The 18,351-nt window shown below is 39.8% G+C and overlaps 1 protein-coding gene across 2 annotated transcripts; it reads left to right on the top strand.

Annotated features, from left to right (window-relative positions):
* Positions 1-1,440: 1,440 nt before the first annotated feature.
* Positions 1,441-17,382, top strand: LOC110990800 (NACHT, LRR and PYD domains-containing protein 12-like). 2 transcript variants are annotated; one of them, XM_087131032.1, is made up of 7 exons: positions 1,441-1,543; positions 5,932-6,032; positions 6,269-6,445; positions 7,165-7,206; positions 8,313-8,411; positions 9,775-9,885; positions 11,366-17,382. In XM_087131032.1, exons 3-7 carry the CDS (start codon positions 6,289-6,291, stop codon positions 13,714-13,716), a joined length of 2,760 nt encoding a protein of 919 aa, XP_086987158.1. In that variant the 5' UTR covers positions 1,441-1,543; positions 5,932-6,032; positions 6,269-6,288; the 3' UTR covers positions 13,717-17,382. The 2 variants fall into 2 exon arrangements, with proteins under 2 accessions (XP_086987158.1, XP_086987159.1); XM_087131033.1 differs by lacking the exon at positions 1,441-1,543 and adding an exon at positions 1,559-1,743.
* Positions 17,383-18,351: the final 969 nt, after the last annotated feature.

Below are 18,351 nucleotides of genomic sequence, written 5' to 3'. Positions count from 1 at the left end.
GCCTAGGGCACCAGCGTACCTATATATGGCGACAGCGTGTAAAAAAGAGCGAAAGTTATAAGAACACGCAAACCTCAGTCCTCAAATATCCTGAATATCATAACATACCGGTAGTTAAACTTGGAGAAAAGAAAGCACGAGAGAGCATGAATCAACTTTTGGTTGTGTTCCTTTTTCTTCCTTGGTTTGAGTAAGTGTACGCAAAAAATGAGCATCTTGACCAACTTGAAACTTCATAAAATATTCTCTTCATATTGATCGTTGGCTTTGTCAATTTGTTGATTGATTTGAATGCTCTGATGAGACTGAAACAAACGGAGGCATACACAAGTTTTCTAGTTGGCACTGTTATAGTGCTGCAGCCGAACCGCCCAACCGAACTAAAAATCATCGAACGTGGCACTTTCGAACCGAACTAAACTGGTCGTTTCAGATGTTTGACTTTAATATGACATGTCATGCGCCAGAGTACAGAATGCATGCAAGAAAACTTGATAAAAAACAAACACGAGGAAAAATGGGTAATGAGGTATGCTGCACTGGCGCCAGCCCTTAGCAAATGTACATCTACCCTCGTACTGTAAAGTAAACTTATGTTGGCCCCCCCCCCGGATCACGCGATGGGTGTGAAAAGCACGTAGTGAGAATTCAATAATAATCAACCAAGAACATGCAACGTTCTGCATTTCCACTGTACAACAATTCTAAATTCTCACTATATCCAATTTTACTGATGTATATTCAAATTTAACATTATGTTTGCATAACACAAGGTTTTTTAGTTGACACCGCAATGTTCCTTTGTGAACTACCCGCCAAGCACAGGAAATTCCTGATTGGCCGTTTCTGTGGAAATGTTATGAATATATGCATAGGCTTGCCACAGATACCTGCCTGATTGGTCTAGATACTAATCATGTCACACCAGGGAACGGTGACCGAATGACGGGCATAAGCCTAGTATTAAGATGAATGGCGCACTCTTATCCTGATTGAATTTTTGGCGATGTTGGAGCTTTCGTTTTTTACTTTGATTGTAAATTTTGTCTTTTCGAGCAATCAAATTGCTTATGGAGTGAAGTGCTTTCCTTATCAAACTTTATCGAAATATTTTTCGTATTTGGCTGTGTTTGTTATGTTCATGTACAAAATCTGCAAAGTTTGAGGAGCGGCATATTTCAAAATGGGGAAATTGAATCGCGTGAAAATAAACAAAAAGTACAGTGCTGAAAGGAGAGAAGCAATATCCCGAAAATGTTTGATGTGAAAGGTTGAAATAAAGAAACAATTCCATAGTCAAAAGATGAATTAAAAGAACAAGTACAAAGGGGGTGTTACTGCGAATACAAACACTGGAGAAACTTGTTGAGAGATCGGTGAAGCGGACGATGCTCTTCGCATAAAGCGGTCCCAAAGTGTCTTAGCCCCGCCCCCTCGTTAAGGTGCTCCACCTCGCTCTAGATCGATTTAGGTCTGTGACCAATACCAGGAAATAAATCGCAGATAGGCAGGAAAGTGCCGTGAAATTGAAAGTCTGCAGAAGGTTAGTAAATTTCCGATCCGTTTCCTTAGTTTTTACTGAATTACATGTTCTTCTTATAAGGAATATCATATTCAGCATGTTGACTAATCCGAGACCTTTTCGGGCATACAATTTGGATTAAATTTGCATGTTAAGTGTACCCCCTGAACTGTTGGGCTTGTTGAGTGTGTGATTCGGTGAAGGGTGAACTTTTGCTGCAGGTAAGGAAAGGTTTACTGGTACTTTCTTCAGTGCTAACGTTAGGCTTATATATACCAGTCCATCTAGGGGAAGAGTTCCATCTAGTCCTACACCAAGTTGTAGTGAATTGTTAGCCATCTGAGAGTAATAGTATGTGTACCAAAAACTTACCAAAAAGTCAAATTTAGCAGTGAACATATTGACGTATGCACTGAAATTTTCCAGACCAGTCTCATACGGTTTTTACTTGGACTTCAATCAGTGTCTTTGTATGGAATACTTTCTTAAAGATCGATGTAAAAGGGGGGGGGGGCAAAAGATGCCTTGATCTGTCAGGTCTTCATAATAAATACAGCCGGTTGTGTGCTTCCCGTGTATTATGTTGCTTAGTACTTTTGTGCGTGCTGCGTCAACTAGTTCTTACACTCTGTGATTTTTACAAAACTGCCAATTTGAGTCTCTGCATGCCTTGGGCAGCAGCGTACCTATATATGGCGACAGCGTGTAAAAAAGAGCGAAAGTTATAAGAACACGCAAACCTCAGTCCTCAAATATCCTGAATATCGTAACATACCGGTAGTTAAACTTGGAGAAAAGAAAGCACGAGAGAGCATGAATCAACTTTTGGTTGTGTTCCTTTTTCCTCCTTGGTTTGAGTAAGTGTACGCAAAAAATGAGCATCTTGACCAACTTGAAACTTCATAAAATATTCTCTTCATATTGATCGTTGGCTTTGTCAATTTGTTGATTGATTTGAATGCTCTGATGAGACTGAAACAAAAGGAGGCATACACAAGTTTTCTAGTTGGCACTGTTATAGTGCTGCAGCCGAACCGCCCAACCGAACTAAAAATCATCGAACGTGGCACTTTCGAACCGAAATAAATTGTTCGTTTTAGATGTTTGACTTTAATATGACATGTCATGCGCCAGAGTACGGAATGCATGCAAGAAAACCTGATAAAAAGCAAACACGAGGAAAAATGGGTAATGAGGTATGCTGCACTGGCGCCAGCCCTTAGCAAATGTACATCTACCCACGTACTTTACAGTAAACTTACGTTGGCCCCCGGATCACGCGATGGGTGTGAAGAGCACGTAGTGAGAATTCAATAATAATTAACCAAGAACATGCAACGTACTGCATTTCCACGGCACAACAATTTTAAATTCTCACTGTATCCAATTGTGCTTATGTATATTCAGAGTACCATTATGTTTGCATAACACAAGTTTTCCAGTTGGCACTGCAATGTTCCTTTGTCAACTACCCACCGGCACACGAAATTGTTGATTGGCTTTTTCTGTGGAAATGTTATGAATGTATGCATAGGCCTGCCACAGATACGTGCCCGATTGGCCCAGACAGTCAAGGCCGTCCATAAAAAATGTGGACACGCAATACCTTAATCAGCTTATAGAGACTATTGAATCCACTAGCTATACCAGGCAAGATATGGGACGGAGGGGTACCCCCCTTACTTGTCCAATCCCTATGCACACTCTAGACTATTGTTACCTAACCCCCCCCCCCCGAAGTCTGAAAAGAATTATTGAGATTCCGATCAAACAATGACCAACACAAAGGCTGGGGGGGGGTTCTCTCCGTTCCATATGTTGCTTCAAATGCCACTAGCGACCATTTTACCGAGCCAAATGCAAAGCTTGCCCAGCAATGCCCGCCATTATTTTCCCTGGCGTCAATAGAAGCGAGCCATCTCGCACGTTTGTATTCGGCTCGGTAAAATGACGGCTGGTTGGCTTCCATTTCACACAAAGGCGTTGCTAGTCCATTTTTTTTTTTAAAAATACGTCCGTGCAGACAGTAGACATGTCGCACCAGGAAACGGTGATCGAATGATGGTCATAGGCCTAGTATGAAAATGACTGGCACAGGCTTAATCTGGTTGAATTTTTGGGTGATGTTGCAGCTTTTGTGTTTCACTTTGATTGTAAATTTGGTCTTTTCAAGCAATAACATTGCTTATAAAATTAAGAACTTTCCTTATCAAACTTTATCTATAATATTTTTCGTATCTGGCTGTGTTTGTAATTATTCATGTACAAATTCTGCAAAGTTGGGGAGCGGCATATTTCAAAATGGGATATTGATTCGCGTGAAAAGAACCAAAAAGTACAGTGCTGAAAAAGGAGAAACAATATCCCCAAAAATGTTTGATGTGAAAGGTTGAAATAAAGAAACAATTCCTTATGCAAAAGATGAATTACAAAGAACAAGTACAAAGCGGGTGTTACTGCATAATACAAACTTCGAAGAAACTTGTTGAAAGGTTGATGAAGCGGACAATGCTTTACGCGTAAAGCGGTTCCAAAGTGTCTTAGCCCCGCCTCCTCGTTAATATGTACCAAAACTAGGCAAAAGTCAAATTTAGGAATGAAAGAATCTTTTGTCTTACAAGTACAGGCAGTACATCAACACTCTTGGTACTACCATCGTGGAAAGTCCAAGGCGTTTGTGGACATTCTTCAGAATCAAAACTCAAGCCAAATTTCTCCCCAATCCAAATTTCTCCCCAATGTTGTCCATTGTAAAATGGTAACACAACATTCAATGCAAAAGATAAAGCCACTTTGTTCAATAATTGTTCAATAATTACTTCTACTCAGTTCTGAACCAGCCCCCTATTATTGAGGAAAGGTGATATTCTGAATATTCTAAAAACCTTGGACGTTAGTAAGGCCCCTGGTTTAGATGGGGTATCTCCCAGAGTTTTGAAGGAATGTGTTTATCGAATATAGTTTCTCCTTTGTTTTACATTTTCAACATGTTTCTCAGTACGCAAGAATTGCCCACTGACTGGCTTAAGGCTAATGTGGTTCCGGTTCACTAAAAGAAAGTTGGGGGTTGGCACTTGACAAATGTCTAAACGCAAACTTCGGAACTTTTTCTTGGGGGGGTGTTTGTTGTGTGTGTGTGAATAATTTCATGGGTTAACCCCCTAAAAATTGAAAAGAAATTGACAGTTCAAAGACCATAGAATAATTTCATTAATTGTTTGACAAACCTCAGGGATGTTGGCTTGCGTGTGAAAGATCGAATACCGTAATAAGAACACGCAAACTGCAGTCCCCAAATATCTGGAATATCATAAGATACTGGTAATTGGAACGTGGAGGAAAGAAAGCAAGAGAGAGCAGGATTTTTTTTTTCAAACTTTGGGGAGCGGCATATTTCAAAATGAGGAAATTGAATAGCGTGAAAATAACCAAAAAGTACAGTGCTGAAAGGGGGAGAAGCAATGTTCCGAAAATGTTTGATGTGAAAGGTTGAAATAAAAGAAACGATTCCCTCGTCAATATATGAATTACAAAGAATAAGTACAAAGGGGGTGTTACTGGGTAATACAAACACCAAAGAAACTTGTTGAGAGGTTGATGAAGCGGACAATGCTTTACGCATAAAGCTCCATACGTGTGACTGCATATGTAGCTCGTTCCAGAAGGCCTAGTATATAACACGAATGGCGGAGGCTGATTTTTGACACATGCAATCAATACCGTTATACATCATATTTGTGGAAAAACTTGCGAAAAATTGGCCACTACACTAATTTTCAACTTACTACATACATGTAATCTCACATTGTTAACCTTTAGTTAGCCACTCTAGTTTACAATTTGCTTTATTTATTGGCTCTTATTCTGTTCAGCTTTGTTCATATTTCATGTAGATTCAGTTTTCTTTAACTGATTTGTGTATAGAACGTGTAGAACCTTGGTGACCACCTTCACAGTGGAGACATGTATACTTTGTTCTTCGTAAATTGTGTCCGTTATTGATACAAGCAGTAGTCCTAGGTGTTACAGGAAAAATGACCGATCTTTTGTTTGGCCTTTGTGGAAGGGTTATTGTTGTAAGGTCTCATTTTGTGCATCCTAGCCTGCAGTTTGTTTGAGTGGGGAAAACTATGATGTAATGGATGTTGAGCAATCAAACGGGAATTCCCCAAAGCGAAGAAGGCGGGAGAAAAGAATCATGAATAATGTATGAGGGGTGGAGAAGCTTTTACTGGCCATGAGTACAAAGTGCATTGTGCTGCAGTTTAGTGAATTTTGAGGTGGAGTGTCCAGTCAACTGCAGAGTTGTAATGGTTTTGGTTTAACACACGAGTGGTTCAGTCTGTGGAATGTTAACGCAATGGTAGTTAATTGATTTAATTTTTTTGTTCCTGTGTACTTAAATGCAGTTGACAGCGGCTAACATCTTGTGGTGCAGATACAGTCCTGTTTGGTGCACAACCTCTCTACCTGGTCCACAAACAACTCTGTGAAACTTTAAGCACTGGAGGTAGGCTACAAATATGTACATATGTACACCATAGAATCAGTCTCTTTATTTGGAATCAAAAGAGACCAATTCCATGGTGTACATGTACATGTACATGTACATGCAAGCCTACTAGTAGGCCTATCTTCTACCTTCTACTTCTACCAGAAAAAGCTTCAAATCTTACTCATCCCACATTTCTTGTTTGAAGAATGTACATAGTGTACATGTTACTGAAACCATAGTTTTCCCTACAGTTTGACAAACTGCTGGTGTGATGTCAGCCATGGTAAACATAACCTCTGCGCAACATTTACCAGCATCTACCACAGCACTGGCCCCTACCTCAGCAGGATTGGGATTGCGTTCAGACGAGAAGTGGCTGATAGGAATTTTGGTCCCTGTTGGTATCTTTATAATTACATGTATAGGTGGTAAGTGAAATACCTAGCTCCACAAATAGGGCCGTGGTGGCTCTCTTTTACAATCATGTCTCTTATCTGTCGCCATCACAGCCCTACTTCAAGGCAAGTCTTATATGCCTGAAATCCAAACAGCAGGATTGTCACAAACCCTGAATCCAAATATCTTCCGAAACGAGAATGACTCGACAATTTTACTTACACTGGCGTATTCCTCAGAGTTTGGACTTTGGTATGAGCACCCTAAAGCTTTCCAAACCATATATTTTTCGATGTGCCGTGACGGAAGTACGTACATTGGCAACCAGAAAAAAAAAATGCAGGAGCAGTCTTTACTTTAGTCTTCTGTTTGCGTACGTATAACTGGCCTTACACAATGCGTGTAGTTGTTCGTTGTGGGTTTGTGCACTGTGACAGTTAAAGTGTTTGGATGTACCAGTAGGTGTGCTGCTTCAAATATTTCTTGTGCTGTCCTACAATCCTACATTCAAAAGCCAAATGTGCTGACGAGTGTAAATTGCCAACCATGAAAAGGTCTCTCAGACTTGGATTTCAACTTGTGCACATTCTATGGTATGCGTGTAAGTACTGTGGCTTGGGGTAGAACTCTGTCCTGTTTGTATCGAGTTTTTTTTAATCATTGCATTCTTCAATAACGGTCTTGCATTTACATGCCACATTAATATATTATGTAATAATGACTGTCCTGGATTTACTGCTTTTTTCATCAGGGGTACTTCGAAAGTGTTGGAAAAAGTATTGTTCACAAACAGGTAAGAACTAAACCATAATTCCCTTGACCTTTTTACTAGGAACTATCCTCAATCCTTCAAAATCTTCTGATTTTCAACATGCAAAAAAATACATTCAGCCTCAATCCAGTTCCTCCACATTTTCTTGAAAATGTTACTTGGAGGAGTGCCAACTGCCTCAATCCTTCAAAATCCTCTGACAGTTTTTTTCATTATGTTGAGCCAGCGCCAATGGCATTCTTGAGCAGTGTGGTTGATGTAAAACAAAAGCCAAAATAACGAAGCAAAAACAGTACAAGATCCAACCCATGACCTTCACTCATGGCATCCTTTGCAATCAGCCATGCACTTTTGCCATTCACCCTCAATCCTCCAAATTCGCCCGAAGGATTTTGATGGATTTAGGAGGTTTGGCGCATATCCTTGAACTTAGTCAGAATAGACGTGAAGATGACACTTAATGACATGTTCCTTTTCAATGTGCATTTATCCATAGGATTTCATTAATTTTGTCTCACCCAGTTCCATATCTTCAATCTTTTGTCTTCTATTTCTCACTTCCCTGTGTCTATGGTTTTGCATATTAGCGTCTTATAGCTATTGGCGTTATTCTTCCATCTTACCAACTCAACTCCAACCTAGCCAATCAAAGACCAAGCACCCACACCCTGTTAACTGTTTCAAAAGACATCCTGTTTAAGTGTGTCTTTCAATTTACCAGCCTAGTGCCCCTCCTTATCAGGGAGGGGGATAGTAAGAGGGCGTTGTTGACTCTAACTACTTGCCGCACTCCTTCCTGAGGTCAGGCATTGCTACACAATAGATTAAACGGTATTTAAATGAGCCCTCAGTTCATTTAAAATTCTAATCTATTGTTTTTTATACTAACGGAGGTGCGGTGTAGCATCAGTGCCGGATGGCCATAGGGGTGCTAGCACAGATCCATTGTAGAGCCTTGTGGTGGGCCTATTCAGCCTCACCGCTCAAACACAATATGAAAGGTTTTAGAAATTTCTAATCCTCGGAATTAAAGAAAACCATTGTGGCTGCTCCCTTCCACCCCACAAGTTTGGTTCACAATCCTTCCTTGACCCTTTTTGTTCTTCCATTTCCGGTACCTACATCAGACTTCCAACAGCTGCCACAGACAGAGCAACATGTGCCAGGCTCTGGAAACATACCCATCAACAACCCAACAGGCCCCATCAATATCTATCAGTCACAAGGTATCCATCCCGTGTCTGCCATGGGCATTGCACAATTTTTTTTTTAATTTCTGCATTTCTGCATGAAGAATTGGACCAAGATGAGAAAAAAAGTTAAACTTTGATGTAAAATGCAACAAATTGGAATGTGGAGTGAAAATCCAACTTGGAAGAAATGTAGATTCATATGCTCATGTATTGTCAAGTACTGGAGTTTAATATATAGGCAAGCTGGAATAGCAAAAAGAAAACGACCATGGAAAGTGAAAAAATTAACTTTGGTTGAAAATATCTGGTTGAAATTAAAATAGCAAACAGTTGAAGAAAACCTGAAGTCTTAAAAGAAAAATTTCAACTTAATATCATTTTTATATACTCTTCTGAAAACCACATCAGTTAGACACAGAAAGGAGTTAAGGACTTAATGGACTGATTGGGCTCACTGAGAGTCACATGATCCAGAGCAGGTATCAAACATCAACAAATATGGCATCCTCCCAAAGCAGAGTGTGTTTTATGTGTTGTTTTCCCACAAAAAAAACATTTAATTTCGGCATAACACTCATCAACACATTTGCAATATGAGTATTTTATCGACCGTCGGCTTTGTTGCTGGTACCAATACCGACTTTGTCAGTTGCCTGTTGTAATAGACTGTAGGTAAGTGTGTTGTTTGCCCTCCATTGGATTAGTTCCCCCTGGAACGCTAGTGTTCCAGTAGGAATGTCCACACATCAGCGGGAATGGTTTACTTTATGCATAGCCAATGCTGTGGCAGCCTTCCAGTCATCCATTCTGGAAAATGAGCAGGACATTCCGAGTTTCCAATCATTCAAAATCATGATGAAACAATCCCTAAAGAAATATGCGCACATCTTGTGTAAATGCTAACCAAAATCTTACTTTAAGATCACAACACAATCAGTATTTCTGAAGATGTTTTCATCAGTTAAGAATAATTTCTTCCCAACTTATCAAATGTGGCAGGTTGGCCCCATGTGAAATCCCCATAGGTGGACCACTCCTGGGCTCCAGAAGGTTGCTGTATACATTAAGGCTCTATTTTACAGCACACATTTCATGGTCCCTGTGCTTGGCACTAAAATTGCAAGTGTGTGCATTGAGATTTCCATTATTATGTCACCAAGCTCAGAAATTTTTTCCTTTAAGTTACTTGAACTGTACCTTTTTCTTTGCTTATTTCTAACAGTCTCCATGAAACGTTCAGAGACTTGCTAAGCGTAAAATCTTGTGCTTAGCAACACCATGAAATTTGACCCTAAAGCTAACGTGTATTTATAGAATGTGTCCTGTGAGTCTCAATGCAATGAAATAAAAAAATTCATAGTCTCTGTCTTCTTGAATTATTTGATTTGGATTAAAGGTGGTGCACATACATCACTCCAGCCTGGTCAAACATCACTTGACATGCCAGAGAATCAACCCAGTACATCACAGCAACCAACCACACCGGGTGCTGTCTCACAGACACCAGGTAATGGGAATTACTAAAAATGTGCTAAAACTCACAGACAAAAAATACATAGACCACCAGATCCTATTCAAAACTACAGGAAGATTTTCTGATCAGTTTTGCACCCGTCTAAAATCAAAACTATGGGCAAATTCACCCCTCGGTGTAGGGAATTTTAACACAGTCGAAAAATTCCAACCACAACATTCCATGAAGCCGATTTTATTAATTTAATCTGGCCCATGCAGATTCTGAACGATGCTTTGCAACATTTGAAAAGAGGACACCAGTTTTAAAGAGTACAAAAATTAACATGTTTTGAGAGCACATGTAAACAACCCAAGCAATATAAAGTGCAATGCGCGTAATGTGCAATGAACGCACTGCCTTCCATCGCTTTGCCCATTGTTTGCCCATACATTTTGCATTGTTTCATGTGCAAGAATGATGGTCTATGCATGTATATGTCTGTGCTAAAACCTGATTTGAAAATATCATCTGAAGTTAGGCAGCATTTCACTTTTAAAGTTGAAGTTTTTTGTAATTCCAGTGAAATTTCCCAAGACATCTGTTAATTAGTGTTACCCTAAATTTTAAATGTCGTGCGCAGTACTGTCTGAGAAGTTTTTAACACAGCATTTATGGTGTTGAAACCTTGTCTGAGGTTATGTTTGGCAGCCTTTCACTTTTTAAACACTTCTATGGTAAACAGCGTAATTATGCACAAAAGCCCACAGTCACTCTCTTGCATGTGTTTTCTATATGGAACACAAATATGCACAGGTTCAATGTGTACACAGTTAGTTGTCAGCACAAAATGACCCAGGGTCTTTTGTGCAGTCCTCTTCACTGCATTTGGTTTACTGCACAAAGATGCACATGAAACAGTGAAGCACAGTTGTTGGGCAGCACAAAAGTGCAATCTGATATTCCTTTGATAGATGAGGGATAGTTGGTGCAGTGCATAATATGACACAGCTGTGGATTATTGTGCTGTTTACCGGCTGACTCAAAGGGTGACTGACTTCAGCATAGGTTTCTTTACTGCCAGTGAAATTCCCTGAGATGTTTCTTATTTTAGTTGTAAAATTTTAGATGTCGTGTGTTTCACTTTTTCAAGTTTCTTCACAGATTTTTGAAATGGAGGTTTTTTGTCGAACTCTTGCAGGATTTTCTCATCAAATCCTTAATAGCAAAGAAAATTAGAATGACAAATCCAACATTTAAAAAACAACTGTCAGTCTGCTCTCCACTTTAATCTTTTCAGTTTGGACAGATTTAGAAACAGTTTAGAAACAAACATCTAGAAATGAAATGGGTAACATCTCTTTTTGTGAAATTAATGTTACCATAGTTAGGACCAGAACTGTTGCCCACATGGGAAATATTTGAGAATTATGTGTTAGTCAAGTTGGTCCAATAGTTTGCAGATCCCTAACCAGATGTCTAAAAGTTCAAAGAATATCCTTTGTTTCCATATTTCTTCATGTTCCGTATCTAGAATGCTCTACATCTTACGTCCAATCTCAAGCTGCTGCTGCTAAGTGTAAAGATGCACTGAAGGAACACTACAGAACCACAGGTAGCTATGTACAGCTGAACCCATGGCTTGAAGAGCACAAGAAACACATCTTGAAAATCTACATAAAGTCAGGGTTAGAAAAAGTTCAAGAAGAAGAGAAAGTGATGCCTAGATTAAAATCCCCTCAGAGTAAATCAAAACCAGTGAAGCAAGAATTGGTTTCTTATGAGGATATTTTTGTCCTCAAAACAGAAACAGGGGAACTGATCAAAATTGCTGTATTCAGCGGTTTGGCTGGAGTAGGAAAAACCATCCTGTTTGCCAAGATTGCACATGATTGGGCAACAGGCTGTAGTCAGGTACTACAGAAGTATGAACTGGTCTTCCTTTTGAAATTGTGTTACTTGGAGCAGGCATCAGACCTCATTGATGCAGTTTTTGACCAACTCTTAGTTGAAGACACCATTAAAAGCATAGAGAAAGCTGATTTGAGGTCATATATCGAGAAGGATCCTGGCAAAAAAAAAGTCCTTATTCTTTTGGATGGCTTTGATGAGTTGAAAACCACCTCCCTCAGTAAATCTTCATTCGGTTCCATACTGAAGATCCTTAATAGAAAGTTGTATAGAAGCTGCACTGTACTTGTCAGCACCCGTCCCTCACACTTTGACAGATTGGTATCAAAGGAACTGGTTCAAGAACCGTTCACACATGTCTGGGTACTGGGGTTCAACAAAAAAGACATGACAGATTATGTGGAGAAATTTTACTCTGATGATCCTGACAAGGCTAAGGGGCTTCTAGAAAGCATTGAATCCTCTGAGAACCTGTCCACTTTGGCAGAGAGTCCGATGCTGCTTCTTTTGATGTGTTTACTGTGGAGAGAAGATTCCACACTCCCAGAAACAATGTCACAGTTGTATCAGAGAGCAATTAAATATATTGGCAAAAGAAAGGATATTTCAAAAGAGGAAATGTCCAGAGTTGTGATTGCCCTTGGCCAGGTTAGCTTACGTGGTCTTCTCTCCCCAGATCAAGAACTGACTTTTCAAGAAAGTGGCTTTGAGCAGAGTGTGCTTGACACAGCTCTAAAAGTTGGTTTTGTTACCAGACAAAGAGTCTGTAAGAGCCTAGAGCCCCACAGCATTGTGCAGTTCATTCACAAGACATTCCAGGAATTTTCTGCTGCTGTATACTTGCAAAGCATATCTAAAGCAGACACAAAGACGTTTCATGGTACTGTGAATGAAATCATGTCAAAGGACCCATTAGCTTTTGGATATCTTCTGCGCTTTTGTTGTGGTGACAATGAGGCATGTACATTAGAGATACTGAAGGTATTTCAGGAGAGGCATCAGAAGGATCTGTCATTTAACAGTGAGGTGGGTCAGTTGGCACTTCACTGTTACTTTGAAGGTCAGTGCAAATGTTTGCCTCCTGAAGAATTCATACATTCATTTCTGACTGATCACATTGCCATACACAATCTTAACGATGATAGTGGAAACTCAGTGAGATACTTTGTGCAGCGTATTGCTAAGGAGACAAGGGACAGTGGCAGGGCATACCTTGCTGATGTCAAGAGGGTGATTATTAGTTTGGATTCTGTACATGTATCACATATTGTAGAGGCGTTCAGTGGTCTACCCAAGTTGGTTACATTGGAACTGTCTGGTTGTAGGCTGGGTGGTACAGCAGTGTCATGGGGCAAGCGGTTGAGGCAGTGCAAGGCATTGCGGAAGCTGGGCTTGAGGTTGTGCTTCTTGAATGGACAGGACATGGTACATGTTGCTGAGTCACTCACTGGTCTACCCAACTTGGTTGCTTTGAATCTTTCTGGTAACAACCTGGGTGGTACAGCAGTGTCATGGGGCAAGCAGTTGAGGCAGTGCAAGGCACTGGAGGACCTGAACTTGAGTGACTGCTCATTGAATGGACAGGACATGGTACATGTTGCTGAGTCACTCAGGGGTCTACCATACTTGGTTACATTGAGGCTTAATAAAAATGATCTGGGTATCGCAGCAGTGTCATGGGGCAAGCAGCTGGGGCAGTGCAAGGCACTGCGGGACCTGGACTTGAGTGGCTGCAAATTGAATGGACAAGACATGGTACATGTTGCTGAGTCACTCAGGGGTCTACCCAAACTAGTTAGATTAAATCTTACTGAGAATGACCTGGGTGGTGTAGCAGCATTGTTTTGTGCAGAGTTAAAGAAGTTCAAGGCCCTCAAGTATCTGGAGCTCGGGGACCGTGAGGTGACAGAGAAAGAGAAAAGGCATATCAAAGAATTATTGGCAGAGACCAACATTGAAGTCAATTATTGGTGATTTCTATTGCTTCCAAATAATTTGATTCACCTTTTTGATCACTGAATTGTTCGAAGATCACTGGATGTTCAAAGTTACCCGGTAATTTTGAAGTTGTTTGTATTTCTGGTGGTCATTACATTGACCTTAATTCTTTGGGTTCACTGTTGATTCCTTGTGAATTTCAGATCATGACACTTCTTCCTGTTATCAGTATCAAAAAGGTGAATCAAATCATTTGGTTGTAATATTTTGAATGAAATTCTTAATGCAGTTTGAACAAATTGTGTATGATGCCTTTGAAAATGTAAAAGAAATGATTTTTGACACTGTTACTTCCAAAGTGGTTGAATACTTTGTGAGTTAACACTACAGTAAACTTGAAGCAAAGAGCCTGTGATGTACATTAACAGTGCTTGAGAAGATCTCACTGATGTGGGCATTTTGATAGCAAACCTGCAGTTTGACCCAGTTACAACCAATCAGAATAAAGTCCCTGGCAGATCAATACATTTCAGTTACACTCCTTCCTTATCAATCGTATCAGCTTTGAAAACATTCAGGAATTCTGGAGTTTCTTTCTCATAGAAGTTGATGTAATTACATTGACAGGTGACAGTTTGAAGTGCAGTGTACACCTGCCTGTGTGGCTGTGATGGGCAATTTGTCAGAACTCTTCAAATGGCAGGATCTTTTCTTGCATTAGTGCTGTAAGCAAAGTGACTTGTCAGCAACATCTTTCCATGACTGCCTCCTTTTATCAATTCATGGTAGAAGGTTTTATACTCGGCAAAGGGCTCTGTGATCCTGTGATGTGTCTGTGCATTTGTAGAGTGGTAGGCCTCATCAGCAACATCTTTCCTTGACCATGCCCCTGTGTGTTGCTGCTTCTTTCTGTCTCCTCTATGGATTGAGTTCAAATCATCTACCAGCCTCTGACTGAACACATTCTGCCTGTTCCTTTGACTCTCATTTACGACTTTTCACCCTTCTGTGGTCAGTGAAATAATCCTCATAAACTGATATCCAGTATTTCTGAGTCTCCACAATCCCCACCCAGGGGGATCCCCACCCGGAGGGAGGGAGGAGCATGGCACACAAGGAACCTTCGCCTTGTCATCTGTGAAATCTGTCTGCTCTGATTAAACACTACAGAATGTGGAATTTCTCACTCTGGTAAATCTTGGAACTTTTATTGAATACTTGATGAATGACGATATTGCGCTGCTTGAAACCAATTCAGGAATGCAGACCTTTGAACCCATCAAGTCCAGTTGCAAGTTTTTGTGGACTTGAGAATAAGCAGCACTGTCCTATAGCATCTCGGAGGTTTTCAAAGAGACCCAGGCAAATCATTTGTAACCATGGCACGCCATGGACTATATGCACCAAACTCTATGACTATTGATTGAGGAGGATCTTGTACAGAGGAGGCAAGAGGGAGGTGGTGGCATTGACTTCTATGGGATCTGTGAATGATGAGAAACCTTATCACTGTATCCTAGCAACTTGACTGTGACAGTTGGTAACTGTTGTAATTACATGTATGATCATTACTTCATAGTGTGTGGTTGGGGATATCGACACTGCCCATGTATATACACGTATATAGATTGAGAGGTTTTGTAATTGAAAAGTACATGCATGAGAAACTACACTTGTCTAGTTTTGTGTCACTTTTTAAAAGCCAGATAAGAAAAGAAGTAATGTATGATCATTGTTTTAAGCAACATAAAGAGTGAAGTGAAAAATTGAAATATGAAGCGTTAAAAAGCTCTTCTATTTTTCCAGCAGTGTTTTTTATTTTTGCTGCAAGTGATCAGAATCATGAAATTAGTTATCAGTGAATTCTTGGCAACTCAGACTGTTGTTATTATAATTTTCATCACACATTTCTGGCAGCTGCTTAATTGATTGAACTTGATTTATCACTGAAACCAAACCTGATGTGATGTGCCAAAACAATTAAACTGCCAGTGAGGACGAGAGTAAAGCTGCAAATGTATGCATACCTTCCAGTCAAAACGCTGTCAAATAAAACCAGTGCAAGAAAGCTGACAAGGTTACATCCACTCAGTAGCTGGATGTAACTTGGTTTTAAGAGGGGTTGTATTAACTTTGGCAACATGTTCACATGTACATTTTACTTAGTATTCCACTTCCACAAGGTTTTGATTTGTATTTTGATGAGATGTTGTGATATCAGTTAAGTTAATTTGTGTCAACTTGTATCGGGAAAAAGGGTTTTTAAGTCGTGTGTTTTGCTCCGAATTGTCTCCAGATTGAGGTGCCTTGCTACCACTGTGTGAAAAACTTGTATATGATTTCTGCCACTTTTGCCAAGTAAATGTACATGTACTGTAGAATTCTAACATAGCAATATAATTATACTCCCATCTTATACTGTATTTATGTACTTTGAGTCTTAAAGTTTTGTATAAGTTGCTTGTATGACAAATACGTGTAGTATACATTCTGCTTTCTGGAAATTTCTGAGCTGGGGGTTAATCAGATCTTTGAGTACAGGTATTGGATGAAACTGATAGAAACTTGCAAACATTTCAGTTTATGTAAGTGAATTCCCGTGTAATTAGTATTTGTAACTTTTTTCACTTAGATGAAGTGGACTTAAGATGTACCGTGTTCGGGAAATGTAGTAACATTATGTTTAAGTTGAGTGGAAAATCTGTGAGAAAATCATTTTGTCTCATTGAGAGAGTTTGGTCAAATCAGCCTCAGACGAGAGACATGAGTACATGTACAAGTGTGTAAAGGCTGTGTGTCATTTCATTTCTGTCAAGACAAGCATAAGTGAAATTTGTTCCATTCTATCAATCTGATCATTAGCTGTAAGTTGCCATTTTGTCACCTTTCATAAACTGAAAAGTTTGTTAACTATATTTCCTGCATTCATATTTGTGATTCTGCCGTTTTATTGTTATTATAAATTGTTTATGCATTCCTATTTAGCTGCAGCAACAAGCAAAGACTTGCTTTGAAGGAACTTTTTTTATCTGAGCATTTACAGAGTGATTGGGTCATTTGTACGATTTCAGGAGAGACACTGCAAAATCTAACAGTTCGTATCAGTACCATATTTGACCAGGAAAAAGTCAACCGTTGTGGGTGGATGACTTCTCTTTGTGTTGGAATTGTTGTCGGGAAGCTGAAAAAGCCCTGGATTTGTGGCCAGATCAATGCATCTGTCCAAACAGTACTTAAAAGAGATTGGTATTCCAACATGGGACTCTAGACTTAATTGGGCATTACGTCAAGGACTAGCATGGCTGCGTTTCTAAAAGCGTACTCGGTGACATGTGATTTTGATTGTTTTTTAGTTAAGCAGAAAGTAATTGTTCTACTACTTAATAGACAGCATTCCAAGTCGATTGACCTTAACATGATTTTTTGTGTCATTTTAAATCTACTTTTGAAGTTTTGAGTAATGTTTTCCGAATCAAATGGTGATTGCAGATTTTGATTTCCTTCTTTCCTTCTTGTGCCTTGAACAAGTTTTCAGAAAACAAGCTACTTTCCTCTATGCATTACTATTGATACCTTCTGAAATATAAAGTATTCTCTTATAGGTGCTAGAGACACATTCACTAAATGATGGCGGAGCTTCAAAAAAGTAGCATTCATGTCCAGCAGTAGAATTGCTAATAAATTTATTCAGAACTTTTGCAATTTTTGTTGTGTTGTGTGCATTTCTTCATTAGGTTGAATTCTACATAGAACAGCAAGTAAATTATGGGGAGTCAGGCAACTTTTTGTGGAGGGGAGGGAAATTATAGAAATTGTACCATTGCGTAATCAATTTAACTACTTGAATACAGTGTACTGATTGATTTGAATCATTCTCGTGAAATCAGAAAATAGATTGATCAAGGAATCTTTTGTTTTAAAGTGGCTGAATGAAAGTTTTCCAGTTAAATGCAGTTGAATATTCCCAGTTTTCATCACTGACAAACTAGAGCAGATCTAGCCCCACTGGTGTGGTACGGACTCTCACTCCCGATCGCGCGGGAGTGACAGTCCGTGCCACACTAGTCGGGCTAGAGCAGATGTGAGATAGAGGACTGATTTGCATAACCATACACAAATCGTTTGTGCAGAATTCTATAGTGTGCCATTTAATAGGCCACACACACCCAGCTTGCAGGTATACAGACAGCCACAAGAAAGATATTGCGACTGTTGAATGCATTTTTTCCTGACCACTGGGTTCTGATGGCAAATTGTTCTTTCCAAAATACCTAGGCCTACATTGCAACCAAAGCCCAAAGTTTTGCGATCTCACCAAGTGATGAGGGTGGCGGGGAAACAAAGTACGACTTGAAAGAAGACTATGACCAACCAACGAAATTGTTATGGAAAGTTGTTATACCAGGCACAAAATGGGACAGAGGGGTACTTCCCCCCCCCCAACAAGTCCAATCCCTATACACGCTCCAGTCTATTGTCACTTAACACATCCCCCGTAGATGTCTGAAAAGAATTCCCGAGATAACAATGACCAACGCAAAGGCGGGGGGGGGTTCTCTCTGTCCCATAGTTTGCTTCATATTAAAGTTGTCTCGAAGAGATGTGGTCTGCTTGGCAGATGAAAATGTCTACAATTACGCCTTAATTAAAAAAAACAGTGTTGGAGAGTTA

Source organism: Acanthaster planci, linkage group LG21 (genome assembly GCF_054643075.1).
Source record: "Acanthaster planci isolate LZ-2023a linkage group LG21, COTS_SCS, whole genome shotgun sequence".
NCBI classification, from domain to species: domain Eukaryota; kingdom Metazoa; phylum Echinodermata; class Asteroidea; order Valvatida; family Acanthasteridae; genus Acanthaster; species Acanthaster planci.
This window is presented reverse-complemented; position numbering and strand designations above follow the sequence as displayed.

Coding starts and splice junctions, on each gene's coding strand:
- LOC110990800 (XM_087131032.1), top strand. CDS start 6,289: ATGTCAGCCATGGTAAACATAACCTCTGCGCAACATTTACCAGCATCT. Junction 7,207..8,312: donor AAAGTATTGTTCACAAACAG/GTAAGAACTAAA, acceptor TACCTACATCAG/ACTTCCAACAGCTGCCACAG. Junction 8,412..9,774: donor CAATATCTATCAGTCACAAG/GTATCCATCCCG, acceptor TTTGGATTAAAG/GTGGTGCACATACATCACTC.